Source organism: Mobula hypostoma, chromosome 11 (genome assembly GCF_963921235.1).
Source record: "Mobula hypostoma chromosome 11, sMobHyp1.1, whole genome shotgun sequence".
Classification (NCBI taxonomy): domain Eukaryota; kingdom Metazoa; phylum Chordata; class Chondrichthyes; order Myliobatiformes; family Myliobatidae; genus Mobula; species Mobula hypostoma.
Window position 1 is genome coordinate 9,007,928 of NC_086107.1, and position 18,063 is coordinate 9,025,990.

Below are 18,063 nucleotides of genomic sequence, written 5' to 3' on the forward strand. Positions count from 1 at the left end.
AAAGTGCCAGAATCCCTTTAGAACAGAGATGAAGAGGAATTTCCTTGGCCAGAGAGTGGTGAATCTGTGGAGGCCAAGTCGTTGGGTAAAAGTGGAGGTTGATAAGTTCTTGATTAGTAAGTGTCAAAGGTTACGGGGAGAAGGCAGGAGAATGGGGTTGAGGGGGTTAATGAATTAGCCATGATGGAATGGTGAAGCAGACTCAATGGGCCCAATGGCCTCATTCTGCTCCTATGTCTTGTGATCTTATGGCTGTCGTATATCAATGTTGTAGTTCTGAAATACAGGGATCCCAATCTCACTCCAGTAAAAAGCATGCTATGGTTTCTCATGGATACGAAAGCAGTAGCTATAGTGGGAATGTTTGAAATATCCCAGAAATGCTATATTTCCTATGGAAGTAACAATATAAAAGAGGAATGGGGGGGGGGGGAATGAATTTGTTTACCGGAAGGAAATCGATATTCATGCCATCAGGTTGGAGGCTACCCAGATAACGGTTGTGCTCCTCCACCTTGAAGGCGGCCTCATCTTGGCAAAGAGGCTGACATGTCAGGAAGGGAATGGGAATTGGAATTAGAACGTTTGGCCACCAGGAAGTTCCGTTTGAGGCAGATGGAGCAGATGTACTCAATGAAGCATTACCCCAGTTTACAACGAATCTTACCAACGTAGAGGAGGCCGCATCACGAGCACCAGACGCAATAGGTGACCCCAAAAGATTTACAGATTTTTAAAATAATTTATTACACTTGTTCTGTTGCATGGGGAAGTCAGAAAACCTTCATGATACTCTAACCCAAGGGTACCCAACCTGGGGTCCACAAACACCTCAGTTAATGATAGGGGTCCATGGCATGGAACCCCTGCTGACCCATGCTCACAATGCAAGGAGAAACATACTGGTAACTGAAACCTCATTGTTAGAAACTTTCCAGTTTATTGGTGTATCTAAGAGAAATACAAAATAACAACATGTTAACACTTGACAACATTGTTTAGTTTTGGTGATAAGTATCTGTGGTAGCAGATGAAATGAAGCATTGTTCAGTTTGAAAGTCAAAATGAAACATGCTCCAAATATCATCACTGAAAATGTGAGAGAAGTATCTCATTATTTAGGAAATGAAGGTTAATGCAATTTCATTTCTATTCTACAAGCCTAGATTCTGCTTAAACAAGAAGACACACTCTTGACATAAGGAGGTTTGCTCCTGTTTTCATATACACAAAGAACAATGATAAGATGGCCCAGGACCAGAAAGTTTTGATGAATCTTTAATTAGTAAGACTCCAACCATTGGGACTTTGGTACTCCTGGACTGGCAGGTACTGTATCTATTGGATGTTATTGATGTCCCAGGAGATGTTACTCTGTAAAATGGGACATTTTCCAGTGAAATGGTAAGTTGAATGGGTATATGTGAAACTGGACTTCAGTGAGTTTCAGGAGAGTGTGGGAAGAGGGGTCCTGGTGAGTTTTAAGATGGGAACAATGAGTTTCAGGTACAGGAACTGGCCCTCTCTGAGATTCTGGGACAGGAACGGCAGACCTGGTGAGTTTCAAGGTGACAGAGTTCCAGTGAGTTGCAGGGTCAGGGCAAGAACCCCCAGTGAGTTTCAGGAATGGGACAATGACACCCCCCCCACCAGTGAATTTCAGGAAAGAACAGAGGCACCCCCCCCAACCACTGGTGAATTTCAAGAAAGGGACAGGGAACCCCAATCAGTTTCAGGAATGGGACAGGGACCCCCAGTGATTTTCAGGGAAGAGACAGGGAACCCCAAAGAGTTTCAGGGACGGACGGGGACCCTCAGTGATTTTCAGGTCCCCCCTGTGAGTTTCAGGGAAGGGATGGGGCCCTCAGTGAGTTTCAAGGAAGGGACAGGGAATCCCTGTGAGTTTCAGGGATGGGAACCAGGAGCTGTGACGAGTTCCCAGGACACTGGAGAGTTTCAGGGGAGTAAAGGAAACATTATTGGGTGTTGAATCTGTGGAATACATTGCAGTGCCAATTTAGCAAACCCTCAATGCACACAGAAAACAAGGTAGAACAAAATAAGCAACAAAACAATAATAGGGCAAGCCCCTTTCCTCTCTCCCACCCACCCACATGAACAGTCCTCCAGCTCCAGGATGGAAATATTAGGGGAAGAGGCCCATATGGAGCAGAAGTCTTTCATGGGCCTGAAGAGCTGATACTGTACTGTGGAATTCTGTGCAGTGCTCTGTGATCTCTGGAACCCAGCAAAAGTAAGACAAGGCGATCAGCACACTGGCCTTCATCAGTCAGCTCACTGAGCATAGAGGTTGGGATGTTATGTTGCAGTTGAGTAAGACATTGACGAGGCCGCACTTGGTGTGTTATGCCCAGTTTTGGACACCTGGCAGAGGAAAGGTGTCATGAAACTGGAAAGAGTGCAGAGGGAACACACACAAAATGCTGGAGGATCTCAGGTCAGGCAGCATCTATGGAAAAAAAAGTACAGTCGATTTTTTGGGCCAAGACCCTTTTCTGCTGAACAGTCCTCTAGGTTCAGGACTTCTGTAGAACACTTGAGGGAAGGAAATGGATCGTCTTCATTCCAGGATTGTCATGCCAATCAGTGCTCTGTTAAGCCAAAGATAGGACGGTTAATTTCTACACTTGTTCTCATTCTAGAAGCTACTCATTCACTGAGATGCCATCGCCTGCTTCACTCTTCTGGGTAAATTCTGCAACTCTTCGATCAGGGATTCTTACTCTGAACAGCACATGTTGGAAAATTCTGAACGTTGCGGGATGGAAATCAGAGGGAAGAAAATTGGGAATGATTTTTCCCTACAAAATGTCGGTTCCTCGCAGAAATTTATCTTTGATGACAGACGCTGGAGATCCAGAGCAGCACACACAATGGTGGAGGAACTCAGCAGATCAGGTAGCATCTACAAAGAGAAATAAAGTAGATGGCTCAGGCCGAGATCCTTCCCTCAGGAATGGAAAGGAAAGGGGAAGAAGCCAGAATAGGAAGGTGGGGGAGGGGAAGGAGTACAAGTTGGCAGGTGATAGGTGAGATTAAGTGATGGGGAAGGTGAGTGGGTGAGGGAGGGGTTGAAGTAAGAAGTTGAGAGGTGATAGGTGGAAGAGGTCAAGGAGTGAAGAAGAAGGAATCTGATAGGAGAATTGACCATAGGAGGAAGGGCTGGAGGAGAGGGTGGTGATAAGCAGGCGAGGAGAAAAAATAGAATAAGAGGGGAGCCAGAATGGGGAACAGAAAAAGCACGTTGAGTTCCTCCAGCATATTATGTACGGATTTACCATTGAAGAGAAGGCAATCCCACTCATATTTTTTTTGATTCTCGGACAATTAGCTGGAAGCCCCTGGCTTTACCACAATCTTCTCAAGGTGTTTCCTGAGCCACTCGGGCAGCTCCTTGGGCTTCTCATTGGCCGGGTCCACGAAGACAAGGGTAGAGACTCCCGTGGTGCAGGCAGAGGTCTCAAACGCCCCCAGCAGGGGACTGCTGGAATGGCAGCCATCGGAAAACAGGTCGTACTCCAAGGGAAGAGGCGCTCGCCCCTGCCGGGGCTTGAAGAGGGCCAGCCGGCAACAGACGCTGGAACGGCCAATCCTCTCCACCCCTAAGGCTGCCAGTGGGTTCTGAGGAAACATCACAGCTGCATGGTACGTGCATTGGCAGCTGACGATAAAGCCCACCATCGATGAGGTCTGGCGGTTGGCATTTAATCCACAATACCTAAAGCACAAAGGTGGAAATTACATTAATGCAAATGCAAAATTTACCCGTGAAGACATAAGGGATTCTGTAGATGCTGGAACCCTTGAGCAACACACAAAAAATAGTGGACGAACTTAACAGGCTTGCAGAATATATGGAGGGGAATAAACAGTCGATGGTTTGGGCCAAGACACTTCATTAGCACTGGAAAGAAAGGTGGCAGAAGCCAGAATGGGAAGGAGGAGGGGGTGGAATACAAGCAGGCAGGTAATAGGTGAGACCAGGTGTCACATGGAACTCAGTGAGTAGTCGAGTCATAACATGCAAACAGGCCCTCCGGCCCAACAGGTCAATGCTGACAACAGCACCTTTCCTCACTGTTCGTCGTACTTGCCTGTGTTCAGCCCATAAACCTCCATGCTCCTCCCTTTAATGTGCCAATCCATTTGTCTCTTAAGTGTTGCAATTGTACCTGCCTTGACCATTTTCTCTGGCAGCTTATTCCAGGTACTCACTACCCTCTGTGTAAAGAAGTTACATCTCTGGTATCTTTTAAATCTACCTCCTCTTATCTTGCATCTGTGCCCTCTCATTTTGGACTCATCAAATGCTGTTCATATGACAAGCCATTCAATCATGGAATAATTTTCGTGAAACCTCCTTTGAACCGTCATCTTCACAGAAAAGCAGCATCCATCAACAGGGACCCCCCGCCCCTGCCCCACTACCCAGGACAGGCTTTCTTCTCGCTACTACCATCAGGAAGATGGTTTCAGCACATCCTTTCAAAGATAAGGGGCCCAAACCTGCTCACAATACTCCAAGTGAGGCTTCACTTGTGCTTTATAAAGTCTCAACATTACCATAAGACCATAAGACAAAGGAGCAAAAGTCAGCCATTTGGCCCATCGAGTCTGCTCTGCCATTTTATCATGAGCTGATCCATTCTCCCATTTAGTTCCTACATCCTTGCTTTTATATTGTAATCTTCTGGAAATGAAAGCTAACCATTAGCAGTTGTTCCTTCACCTGTTTGGGCCCCTGAGATTCCATCTTAAATCCTCCTAATGAGAAATGTTATTGGAACATACAAGATTCCCGTAACTTTGACTGTTTATTCATTTCTATAGATGCTGCCTGACCTGCTGAGTTCCTCCAGCATTTTGTGTGTGTTGCTCTGGATTTCCAGCATCTGCAGATTGTCTCATCTTTATATGAGATTCTTAGTGGGCCCAAGAGGGTAGATGTCAAGCGGCAGTACAGTCGCACAGTGCAGCGGTCCCCAACTACCGGGCCGCGAGGAAACGATACGAGTCAGCTGCACCTTTCCACATTCCCTGTCACGCACTGTTGAACTTGAACATAGGGCTGCCAACTGTCCCGTATTTGCCGGGACATCCCGTATATTGGGCTAAATTGGTTTGTCCCATACGGGACCACCCTTGTCCCGTATTTCCCCCACTAAGGTAGAGCGTTCCTATGAAACCTTTCCTGCCGAAACAGGTGAAGCGAAGAAGCAATTACCATTAATTTATATGGGAAAAATTTTTCAGCGTTCCCAGACCCAAAAAATAACCTAGCAAATCATACCAAATAACACATAAAACCTAAAATAAATAACACTAACATATAGTAAAAGCAGGAATGATATGATAAATACACAGCCTATATAAAGTAGAAATAATGTATGTACAGTGCAGTCGGGAAGATGAATGCAAAACGGATTTGTGGGGAAAAAAATCGGCACATACATGCATGCACACATCACATACGCACACAGGTGCCCACGCAAGGCTTCATGGTCATGATAGTCTTTCCTGGGGTAAAGTGTCCCAGGATTTGACTGCTACTTTTGTCCCTTATTTGGGAGTGAGAAAGTTGACAACCCTAACTGTAAAAGACATGTTGAGGTGAGTTTAACCCTACGTGAACCTCCCCCCCACCCCACCCCCGGTCGGCCAGTCCGCAAGAATATTGTCAATATTAAACCAGTCTGCAGTGCAAAAAAGGTTGGGGACCCCTGGCAATAGTGGTTAGTGCAATCGCTTTACAGTTCCAGCAATCACGAACTGGGCTTCAATTCCCACTGCTGTCTGTAAGGAGCTTGTACCTGCTTCCTGTGACCATACGGGTTTCCTCTGGGTGCTCCCATTCCAAAGTTCAAAGCAAATTTAATATCAAAGTACATATATGTCACCATGTACAACCCTGAAATTCATACTCAATAAATCCATAATAGAATAATAACCATAACAGGATCAATGAAAGACTGCACAACTTGGGCATTCAACCAGAGTGTAAAAGACAGCAAACTGTGAAAATACAAAAGTAAATAATAATAATAAATAAACAAAGGAGGAGAAGATGGTGGTGTGACGGCAGCGTGTGCAGCCTCTCCGGTGATGAATATCTGTTATCTGGCAAGTAGGGGACCGTGCGCAATCCTGATTTGATGGAGACTGATGTGAGAGTACAGAGGAACATCTAGAAAATTTCTGAAATGCCCGCTTCGCTGCTGCTGCTACTGTGTGGTAACCGGAATCTCCAGAGCTGAAGGCCCCGAAATCCTCAACTTTGCGTGTTTCAGCGGCCGGGGAGAGGTCGAAGGCGCTCGGCAGAGGATGGCGCTCGAGAGGCTGTATCGGAGGAATTGGTCGGAGGCTCGAAGTTTTCTGATGGACGGACTCAGTGTCGGCTGTGGTCGGCTGCTTCCAAGGCATCGGCAAGTTGATGGTGCCTGGAGGTTTATGGCAGGGAGTTTCTCCCTTTTGCCGCCTGCTATCGGGGACTTGGGAGTCGATCGACTCGGGGACTTTGAGACTTTTTTTTACCGTGCCCATGGTTTGTTCTTCATCAAATTATGGTATTGCTTTGCATTGCTGTAACTATATGTTATAATTATGTGGTTCTGTCAGTGTTAGTCTTTGGTTTGTCCTGTTTTCAGAGATATCACTCTGGAGAGACATTGTATCATTTCTTAATGCATGTATGCATTTCTAAATGATAATAAAAGAGGACTGAGTGTTCTCATAATCTAATAAATATCGAGAACATGTGATGAAGAATCCTTGAAAGTGAATCCATAGGTTGTGGGAACGTTTCAGGAATGGGCCAAGTGAAGGTGAGTGAAGCTGTCCTCACTGGTTCAAGAGATTGATGGTTGAAGGGTAGTAACTGTTCCTCAACCTGGTGATGTGAGTCCTGAGGCTCTTGTACCTTCTTCCTGATGGTAGTAGCGAGAAGAGAGCATGTCCTGGGTAGTGGGGGTCCCTGATGATGGATGCTGCTTTTCTGTGAAGATGTCTCGTGTAGATGTGCTCAATGGTGGATGGGGGCGGGGGGTAGCTTTACTCGTGATGGTCTGGGCCGTATCCACTACTTTCCTCCCACGTTCCAAGGATGTACAGGGTAGGGTTGGGATAGGTAAACTGTGGGCATGCGACATTGGAGATGGAAATATGGCATCAATGACCAACACAGATCCTCAGACTGCATGGTCATTGACGCAAACAATGCATTTTACTGCATGTTTTAATGGATGTGTGATAAATAATACAAATCCTTAATCTTTTATCTTTATATTTTAACCAGTGGAAGAATTTCAAACAAGGACAAGAATAGGGAATAGAAGATTCTTCGGGGGTAGATGTCAAGAAGTTTCTGCTAATGGAAGGACCACAAGTCACATGATTGGGGTGGTTATTGAAAATTGGTGTGCAAAGGAACTTCTTGCAGAGGGTGCTGAATCACTAGAAGTCCTTCGATAAGGTGGCAGCACATTCGGATGCTGCGGCTTCTACGGGACCAAGCTAAGGGTTTATTGTGTATTTTAGATGTATTTGTTATGATCGCAAGGCCCTGCTGGACATTGTAGCATGGAATGCTGCAAGTCCAATTCAGTGTTGTATCGGCAAATGGTGGGGGTAGGGGGTGGGGTAGATGGTGTGGGTGGACAGCGGGGGAGCTGCATAGCCATGGTCATAGCACAGACTAGGCGTCAAACCACGGTGTCGCCAGCTTGCAGCCGCTCAGGAGAGAGGCATCAGAGTTGGTGCGCTCCACTAGAGGCAAGCGGCAGGGCATCCACGTTGGAGTTAGTGCTGCCCTCCATTGCTGTTCGTCAGAAGACGGGATGCATTATATTTAACCGCAGACTGCTGCAACATTCGTGGACTCAGGGAGTCATGGAATCACACAGCATGGAAACAGACTGCTCAGCCACTCCCATCAATGCTAGCTAGCAGGCCTGTTTGAGCTGGTTGAGGTTTGATAATCCTTAGCCCCCTGCACTTCAGGGAGAACAGTCCCATCCTGTTCAGGCTCTCCTCACTCAAGCCATTCAGTCACAGTGACATCGATGAGATATAGAGCACTACAGCACAGTGAGGGAGAGGGGATGGCAGCAGATGACTGCAGGTTTACAGAGAGCGGATGTGATGTGTAAACAGGGTTGGCCTCTCGCTCCGTTATTTTGAGTAAAACCCTTTTTATTCCTGGGGCTTGGAATAAATGGAAGCGATTTCCTGCCCAGATTCAGACTCCCTGACAGTAAGTGACGGCTAGGGCCAGGATTCATAAAGTCTTGGCCTTTCGCAGCGATGTGCACTCAGATTATGGAGAGCAATTCCAGCTGCTGGGAGAAGAGGCAGTTTTACTGCATAGATTTATTATGGAATGAAATCACCAGCAAACCAGTTCCTTCCTGGTTTTGACATCACCCATGTCTTTGTCCTTATCAGATGTCAAACCCCCTATTTCACTCAAAGTTCAAAGTAAATTTATTATCAAAGTATATATGTGTCACCATATACAACCTTGTGATTCATTTTCAGGGTCGTATGTGGTGACGTATACGTATTTGATAATAAAGTACTCACCTCAATTCTGAACTAATTCCACAATCTATGGACTAATTTTCAAGGAATCTACAACTCATGTTCTCAGGATTATTTATTTATCTATTTATTTTATATGCAAAGTTGGTCTTTTTTTTTGCACATTAGTTGTTTGTCAGTCCTTGTGTGTAGTTTTTCTCTGATTTTATTGTATTTCACTATCTTCCTGTGAATGCCTGCAAATAAATGAATTTCAAGATTATATATGGTGACATATACGGACTTTGATAATAAATTTACTTTGAATTCTGAATGATGTATGTTCAGAGGCAGTAGCTTACTTCGTACAATGGTCACTATCCTCTATCCACCAGGGGTAACACAATATGGCATACAATCAGTGGCCACTAAGTGCACATTCGTGGTCTTTAGCTGCTGTAGCCCATTCACTTCAAAGTTGGATGTTTTGTGAGTTCAGAGATGCTCTTCTGCACACCACTGCTGTAACATGTGGTTATTTGAGTTACTGTCACCTTCCTGTCAGCTTGAACCAGTCTGGCCATTCTCCTCTGACCTCTCTCATTCACAAGGCATTTACACTCACAGAACTGCCGCTTACTGAATTTTTTGTTTGTTTGTTTTTCACACCATTCTCTGTAAACTCTAGAGACTGTCGTGTGTGAAAATCCCAGGAGATCGGTAGTTTCAGAGATACTCAAACCACCCTGTCTGGCACTAATAGTCATTCCACAGTCAAAGTCACTTAGGTCACATTTCTTCCCCATTCTGATGTTTGGTCTGAACAGCTGGCTGATTAGATACTTGCATGAAATACTTACCTAATGAAAAGGAAAAAAAGAGAACACCAGCTAACTGAAAAAAGAAACCCCACTAAATACAAGAGAAAGAAAAAAAAAGAAAAAAAAGGAAAAAATACCCCATTAGGGACCAACTCCCAGAGCAATACGTCTTACAATCATCTATATCTAATCTGAGGAAAGACATCTTTGCCATAGAGGGAGTACAAAGAAGGTTCACCAGATTGATTCCTGGGATGGCAGGACTTTCATATGAAGAAAGACTGGATGAACTGGGCTTGTACTCGTTGGAATTTAGAAGATTGAGGGGGGATCTGATTGAAATGTATAAGATCCTAAAGGGATTGGACAGGCTAGATGCAGGAAGATTGTTCCCGATGTTGGGGAAGTCCAGAACGAGGGGTCACAGTTTGAGGATAGAGGGGAAGCCTTTTAGGACCGAGATTAGGAAAAACTTCTTCACACAGAGAGTGGTGAATCTGTGGAATTCTCTGCCACAGGAAACAGTTGAGGCCAGTTCATTGGCTATATTTAAGAGGGAGTTAGATATGGCCCTTGTGGCTACGGGGGTCAGGGGGTATGGAGGGAAGGCTGGGGCGGGGTTCTGAGTTGGATGATCAGCCATGATCATAATAAATGGCGGTGCAGGCTCGAAGGGCCGAATGGCCTACTCCTGCACCTATTTTCTATGTTTCTATGTTTCTATATGTACAAAGAAGAAAAATCATCAACCGCCACTTCACATTTATATAAAATAAGATTGGAAGGAAACCTTAATTCGAATTAAATGATAATATTTGGCAAAAGAGCCCCATCTTCTTTCAAAATCGAATCAAGGATCAAAAGTTCTACTAATTTTTTCCAAATTAAGACATAACATTACTTGAGAAAACCATTGAATTAATGTAGGGACAGAGGTATCTTTCCATTTCAATAGAATAGCCCTTCTTGCCAACAATGTAACAAATGCAATTACTTGTTGGCCTGAAGATGAAATACCCTGAATATGATGTGTAACTATTCCAAATAGAACAGTCAATGTATTAGGTTGTAAATTAATTTTCAGAGCTTTAGAAATTATAGAAAATAAAGATTTCCAAAAAGATTTTAATGAAGAACATGACCAGGACGTATGTGACAAAGTGGCTACTTCAGTTTTACACCTATTACAATAATTGTTTATATTAGGAAATATTTTGGATAGCCTCTCCTTTGTTAAATAATAACGGTGAACAATTTTGAATTGAATTGAACAGTGATTGGCACATATCGAAGAGGAATTGACCATTTTTGGAACTCGCAACCAATCTTCATTAACAAAGGTCATATTAAGTTCTCTCCCCCAAAGCAAATGTTACGTCGGCCAAATCGGGAAAAAAAAATTCACAAGGATCCATGAACATCAACTGGCTGTTAAGCAGCTTGACCAACTCTCCCCAGCCTCTACCCATGAAGATAGAGAGGGACACAGATTCGACTGGGCACCAGTGAAAGACATGGTGCAAGCAAACACCCGGCATGCAAAAGAAATTCCTAGAAGCAGGGTTTTCTGAGAACAATTCTGTAAGCAGACATGTAGACCTCAATCCCACTTATAAGCCAATGTGGGCAAAATTCCAGACAATGCAGAGGTTGCCATGCAACCAATCTGCAAAGAGACCCCCTCCCTACATCACAATTGCATTTCCGTAATGACAACACGATTAACTGATAAGTATACAAAAGCCAAGCACTCTGAGGACACACCACAAGTGAACAGAGCACTGATGATGCCCCTTCGTATGAGGACAAAACATTTGCAAATGGATTGCCAAGAAAGGAGAACAACTCAACCCAACTATCAACCACCCAGGCTACATATTTTCCAAGCTATTTCCATAGCTAATATTGCTCTATTGTTTAAGAAAAGCTCTAAGAATAAGACTGGCATCAGTAGTGGAAAAGTTATTGAAAGGTATTCTAAGGGACCGGATATAGAGGTATTTAGATAAGGACTGATTAGGGATTGTCAATATGACTTATGTTACGAGAATACACATAAAATTAAGATGTTTGCTGGCCTGGGCTAGCATCAGTGGCATCAGCAGTTGGTCTGCCACCTGCCCTCAGGGGAAGGAGAGATAAGGAACAATGGAGCAGCGTCTGGAGATGTGTAATGAAGGGACGGGGGAGAGAGAGCTGTCTGGAGCGGCTCCCCTCTTTGAACCTTGAACTGTTTGAAGTGATGGACAGGCGATACCCCAGCAGGGGGATAAAAAGGGACCGGTTCGCTAAGGCAGGACACACACGCCACCCGAGGTAACGAGACCCTGGAAGCGGTGCGCCTCTCACGAGTGGGTGAGAAGTATTAGACAACGACCAGGGTGGAAAGGTACGATCAGCGGGAACCCGGTGTGTGTCCGCCCTTGCCTGGGTGCCGGGTTCACTGCAGAGGATCGACCGCATCTGGAGGAGGGGTCACAGTCGGTGACCTCAGGTGACATCACCAAGGACCCGCCCAAAAGCTGCTTGTGAGCAATCTCGCCGGTCTGTGAGTGAAGCTGTGCTGAATGATCAGTTGTTCCTGTTCTCTCTGTCTCTCTCCCCCCACGTTGTCGATCCATGGCAACGATTACTGCGAACTGAACTACTAAACTGGACTGAACTTTGAGTCACTTTTAAATTTGATCATTTACCCCTAGACAATGATAGAGCTTGATTGATGCTGTTATCTTAATTCTGTGCACATGTGTGTTTATCATCGCTGAACTGTTGCATTTATTATCCTTTCGATTACTGTGTTGCTTGTTTCTTTAATAAAACTTTCTTAGTTCTAGTACTCCAGACTCCAACCGAGTGATCCATTTCTGCTGGTTTGGCAACCCAGTTATGGGGTACGTAACACTTAGTACATGGTAGATCATTTTTAACCAAACTTTTAGAGTTCTTTGAGAAAGTTCCCAGGAAAGTTGATGAAGGCAAGGCTGTGGATGTTGTCTACATGGACTTTAGCAAAGCCTTTGACAAGTTCCCACATGAGAGGTTGGTCAAAATGGTTTAGTCGCTTGTTGGTTGTCATCTATGACAATTAAGTAATGCAGCACTCAGGAGGCGGTAGTAAATTGGATAAGACATTGGTTTCACAGGAGAAGCCAGAGAGTGGTAATAGGTGGTTGCTTCTCGGACTGGAGGCCTATGACTGCAGGGATCGGTCCTAGGTCTGTTGTTGTTTGTCATCTGTCTCAACCATTTGGATGGTAGTGTGACAAACTGGATCAAGATTGGGGTGTAGTGGACAGCAAGGAAGACTTTCAAAACTTGCAACAGGATCTGGACCAGCTGGAAAAATAGGCAGAAAAACGGCAGATGGAATTTAATACAGGCAACTGTGAGGAGTTCCACTTTGGGAGGACCAATCAGAGTAAGTTTTATAAAGTGATTGTTAGGGCATTGAGGAGTGTGGTAGAACCGAGGGATCTGGGAATACAGACCCATAATTCATTGAATGTGGCATCGCAGGTAAATAGAGTCATAAAGAAAGCTTCTGGTACACTGGCATTCATAAATCAATATAGTGAGTACAGGAGTTGGGATGTTATATTGAAATTGTATGAGATTTTGGTGAGGTCTAACAGTATTGTGAGCAGTTTTGGTCACCTACCTACAGGAAAAATGTAAATAAGATTGATAGAGCATAGAGAAAATTTACAAGGACGTTGCCGAGACTTGAGGACCTGAATTATAGGGAAAAGTTGAAAAGGTTAGGACCTTATGCCTTGGAATGTAGAAAAATGAGGAGAGATTTGATAGGGGTATAAACAATTATGAGGGATATTGATAGGGTAAATGCAAGCAGGCTTTTTCCAAAGAGTTTGGGCGAGGCTACAACTAGAGGCCGAGGGTTAAGGGTGAAAGGTGAAATACTTAAGGGGAACATCTTTACTCAGAGAGTGGTGAGAGTGTGGAACCAGCTGCCAGCAGGAGCGGAGGATGAAGATTTAATTTCAACATTTTAAGAGAAATTTGACACTCACAATACGCTGGAGGAACTCAGCAGGTCAGGCAGCATCAGTGGGAATGATGAGTCGACGTTTCGGGCCGGAACCCTTCATCAGGACCGAAGAAAGAAGATGGGGGAGGGTTGGAAGAAGGCTCGTAGGTTCTGTTGAAAAACCAGTAATTTGAAAGACAAAGGGGTGGGGAAGCAGGGACGTCATAGGCAGGAAAACAATGGGTAGTAGAAGAAGGAGGCAGAATCATGAGGGAGGTGATAGGCAGCTGGGGGAGGGGGCAGAGTGAAATAGGGATAGAGGAAGGTGCTCCCAGGATGAGGCTTTCCATTCCACGACATCTCAAATGTCCTCTTTCTTTAAGGATCGTGGTTTCCCTTCTACCGTCATCAATGATGCCCTCACCAGCATTTCCTCCATTTCCTGCACTTCGGCCCTCACCCCATCCTTCCGCCACCACAACAGGGACAGAGTTCCCCTTGTCCTCACCTACCATCCCACCAGCCTCCGGATCCAGCACATTATCCTCTGCAACTTCCGTCACCTTCAACAGGACCCCACCACTAAGCACATCTTTCCCTTTCCACCCCTCTTCGCTTTCCGCAGGGATTGGTCCCTCCCCACAGATCTCCCATCCGGCACTTATCCCTGTTAGCGTAAGTGCTACACCTGTCCCTACACCTCCTCTCTTGCCACCATTCAGGGCCCCAAACAGTCCTTCCATGTGAGGCAACACTTCACTTGTGAGTCTGTTGGGGTCATCTATTGCATCCGGTGCTCCCGGCGTGGCCTCCTCTACATCGGTGAAACCCGACGCAGATTGGGGGACCACTTCGTCGAGCACCTCCGCTCCGTCCACCAAAACAGACAAGATCTTCTAGTAGCCACCCACTTCAACTCTGCCTCCCGCTCCCATTCAGATATGTCCATACATGGCCTCCTCTACTGCCATGATGAGGCTAAACTCAGGTTGGAGGAGCAACACCTCATATACCATCTAGGTAATCTCCAGCCCCTTGGTATGAACATAGAATTCTCCAACTTCCGGTAATTCCCTCCCCCTCCCTTCCTCTATCCCTATTTCACTCTACCCCCTCCCCCAGCTGCCTATCACCTCCCTCATAGTTCCGCCTCCTTCTTGTACTACCCATTGTTTTCCTGCCTATGATGTCCCTGCTTCTCCTCCCCCACCCTTGTCTCTCAAATTACTGGTTTTTCAACTGAAACTACGAGCCTTCTTCCAACCCTCCCCCACCTTCTTTCTTCAGTCCTGATGAAGAGTTCCAGCCCGAAACGTCGCCTCATCATTTCCACTGATGCTGCCCGACCTGCTGAGTTCCTCCAGCGTATTGTGAGTGTTGCTTTGATCCCAGCATCTGCAGATTATTTTGTGATTAAGAGAAATTTGAATAGGTTCATGGATGGAAGGGTTATGGAGAGCTATGGTTCAGGTGCAGGTCGATGGGACTGGGCAGATTAAAGTTTGGCATGGACTAGATGAGCCAAAGGGTATGTTTCCTGTGTTCTATGATTCTATGACTTTGCTTTAAATATATGCAATGACTTTGCCTCCACATCCATCTGGAGCAATGAATTTCACAAATTCACCACGCTTTGGCTAAAGAAATTCCTCATCTCTGTTGTAAAGATTTGTTCATCTATTCTGAGTCTAGGAGAGTAGTGGTCCTAGACACTCCCACCACTGGAAACATTTTCTCCATGTCCTCTCTATCCAGGCCTTTCAAAATTCAATAGATTTCAATGAGATCCTCCCTCATTCTTCTAAACTCCAGTGAGGACAGTCCACAATCATATCTGCGTACAGCCCCATCCCTGACAGTACATTCCAGGCATCTATCACACTGTATGAAAAATCAACCCTGCAAATAGGTAGCACATTGGTTAGCCTAATGCCAATACAGTGCCAATGACACGCATAAAAGTTGCTGATGAACGAAGCAGGCCAGGCAGCATCTCTAGGAAGAGGTACAGTCGATGTTTCAGGCCGAGACCCTTCGTCAGGACTAACTGAAAGAAGAGCTAGTAAGAGATTTGAAAGTGGGAGGGGGAGGGGGAGATCCAAAATGATAGGAGAAGACAGGAGGGGGAGGGATGGAGCCAAGAGCTGGACAGTTGATTGGCAAAAGGGATATGAGAGGATCATGGGATAGGAGGCCTAGGGAGAAAGAAGAGGGGGAGGGGGGAAGCCCAGAGGATGGGCAAGGAGTATAGTGAGAGGGACAGAGGGAGAAAAAGGAGAGAGTGAAAAAGAATGTGTGTATATAAATAAATAAATAAATAACGGATGGGGTACGAGGGAGAGGTAGGGCATTAACGGAAGTTTGAGAAGTCAATGTTCATGCCACCAGGTTGGAGGCTACCCGGACAGAATATAAGGTGTAGTTCCTCCAACCTGAGTGTGGCTTCATCTTTACAGTTGAGGAGGCCGTGGATAGACATATCAGAATGGGAATGGGACGTGGAATTAAAATGTTACTCTTCATAATTTCTCCTTTGGCTCCTCCCACTTCCTCCAAACTAAAGGTGTAGCCATGGGCACCCGTATGGGTCCCAGCTATGCCTGCTTTTTTGCTGGCTTTGTGGAACAATCCATGTTCCAAACCTATTCTGGTATCTGTCCCCCACTTTTCCTGCGCTACATCGACAACTGCATTGGCGCTGCTTCCTGCACGCATGCAGAACTCGTTGACCTCATTAACTTTGCCTCCAACTTTCACCCTGCCCTCAAGTTTACCTGGTCCATTTCTGACAGCTCCCTCCCCTTTCTAGATCTTTCTGTCTCTATCTCTGGAAACAGCTTATCTACTGATGTCTATTATAAGCCTACTGACTCTCACAGCTATCTGGACTATTCCTCTTCTCACTCTGTCTCTATCAAAAACGCCATCCCCTTCTCGCAATTCCTCCGTCTCCGCCGCATCTGCTCTCAGGATGAGGCTTTTCATTCCAGGACAAGGGAGATGTCTTCCTTTTTTAAAGAAAGGGGATTCCCTTCCTCCACCTTCAACTCTGGTCTCAAACGCATCTCCCCCATTTCACGCACATCTGCTCTCACCCCTCCTCCTGCCACCTCACTAGGGGGAGGGGGGAGAAGGAGGGGGGAGAGGGAGTGTGTGTGACTTCAAAAAGTATCTTGTTGGACTATGAAAAAGGAGAGGAGCTACATCAATGCGATCTCCCTCTGCGGAGAAAGCCTCAGCCACATCAAGGGCTTGGAAAGGGTTAAGTGTTAGCAGCCGGCTCAGAGTCTCATTTACGGATAAGTCTGGAAGCCTCATCAGAAGAGCAGCTTAATGACATAAACCAACCTATAATACATTAACCTATTATTTGAGCCTGCTTCCTCTAGCCCATTAAAAGTGACCAGGTTATTGTAAGGACAAGCTACAAATGAGTTCTTGCAACTGAAATACTATTCTGTGCTCAGTGTAATTACTCTAATGCTATTTTTTAGTATCATATCAGCAAATTGCATTGAGTCCCCAAAGTGACACCCGTGTCTCCGGGAGAAAGAATTATCCTACTGCGTTTTTGTCTCCTGGGAAAAATCAAGTCCCACAATTGGCTGGGGCGCTCCAGCAATTAGTTCCCTCGCCGCAAAACAGCATCACCCACATGATGCTCAGACAAGATGGGGGATTGAGACACCACTGTACCTTGGGCTTCCAATACAGCCTTGTTTACAAGGCACTTCAAATGTATGCTGTCTCCTTTCTGTGATTCTAATGAGCCTCCCAAAATGCTCACTGTGCCAATGATGTGGTCACAATTAAGGTCCCATTGGCCCTTTGTATGCTCCCCTGTCACGCTAATGCAGAACGTCAAAGTCAACAGCACGAAAGGAGGCCCATCTTGCCTCCTCGACATTGAAGAGTCCTGACGCAGATTGATTGCTTTAATTTCTCCGCCTCCTTTTTCTCTCTTTTCCCATTCCCCATTTTGGCTCCCTTCCTACCCCTTCTCTCTCCACCTGCCCAAAACCTCCCTCCAGTGCCCCTCCTCCCATGGTCCACTCTCCTCTCCTATCAGATTTCTTCTTCAGTCCTTTACCTTTTCCACCTATCACCTCCCAGCGTCTCACTTCATCTCCCACTTCCCCACCCACCCACCGTCCTCCCCACCTGGCTTCACTATCACCTTTGAGCTTATTATCCTCCCCCTGCCCCCATTTTCTTATTCTGGCATTTTCCCCCTTCCTTTCCAATCCTGATGGAGGGTCTCGGTTCCATAGATGCTGCCTGTCTTGCTGAGTTCTCCCAGCAATTTGTGTGTTTTCCCCATCTTGCCAGTCCTGCCCTGTGCCTGACCATCCGAGGTTTGCTACAGTTTGGGATGGCTCCCGATCACAAATTGGCAGCAAGGGAATTAACACTGACTTCAAATCAGAGAAGCATCTCTGATGAGGTGTCATCTTCCTGCTGGGAATGGAGAGTCCTCCTATTGTAGACCATAAACACACGAGATTCTGCAGATACTGGAAATCCAAAGCAACACACACAAAACGCTGGAGGAATTCAGCAGGTCAGGCAACATCTATAAAAATGGATAAACAGTTGACATTTCAGGCCAAGACCCTTCTTCAGATCTAGGCAGGAATGGGGAAGACACCAGAATAAAAAGGTGGGAGGAGAGGAAGGAAGATAGCTAGAAGGTGATAGGTGCAAAGTCTTGTATCATTT

General features: G+C 45.6%; 1 protein-coding gene across 2 annotated transcripts in view; it reads right to left on the reverse strand.

The window, feature by feature from the left end:
* Positions 1–638: 638 nt before the first annotated feature.
* Positions 639–18,063, reverse strand: part of LOC134354226 (uncharacterized) — a 143,117-nt gene continuing 125,692 nt past the window's right edge. For both annotated transcript variants that reach the window (XM_063063128.1, XM_063063126.1), the window contains exon 3: positions 639–3,739. In XM_063063128.1, the coding sequence (XP_062919198.1) occupies positions 3,349–3,739 (391 nt within the window). In that variant the 3' untranslated portion in view covers positions 639–3,348. The remainder of the gene's footprint in view (positions 3,740–18,063) is intronic.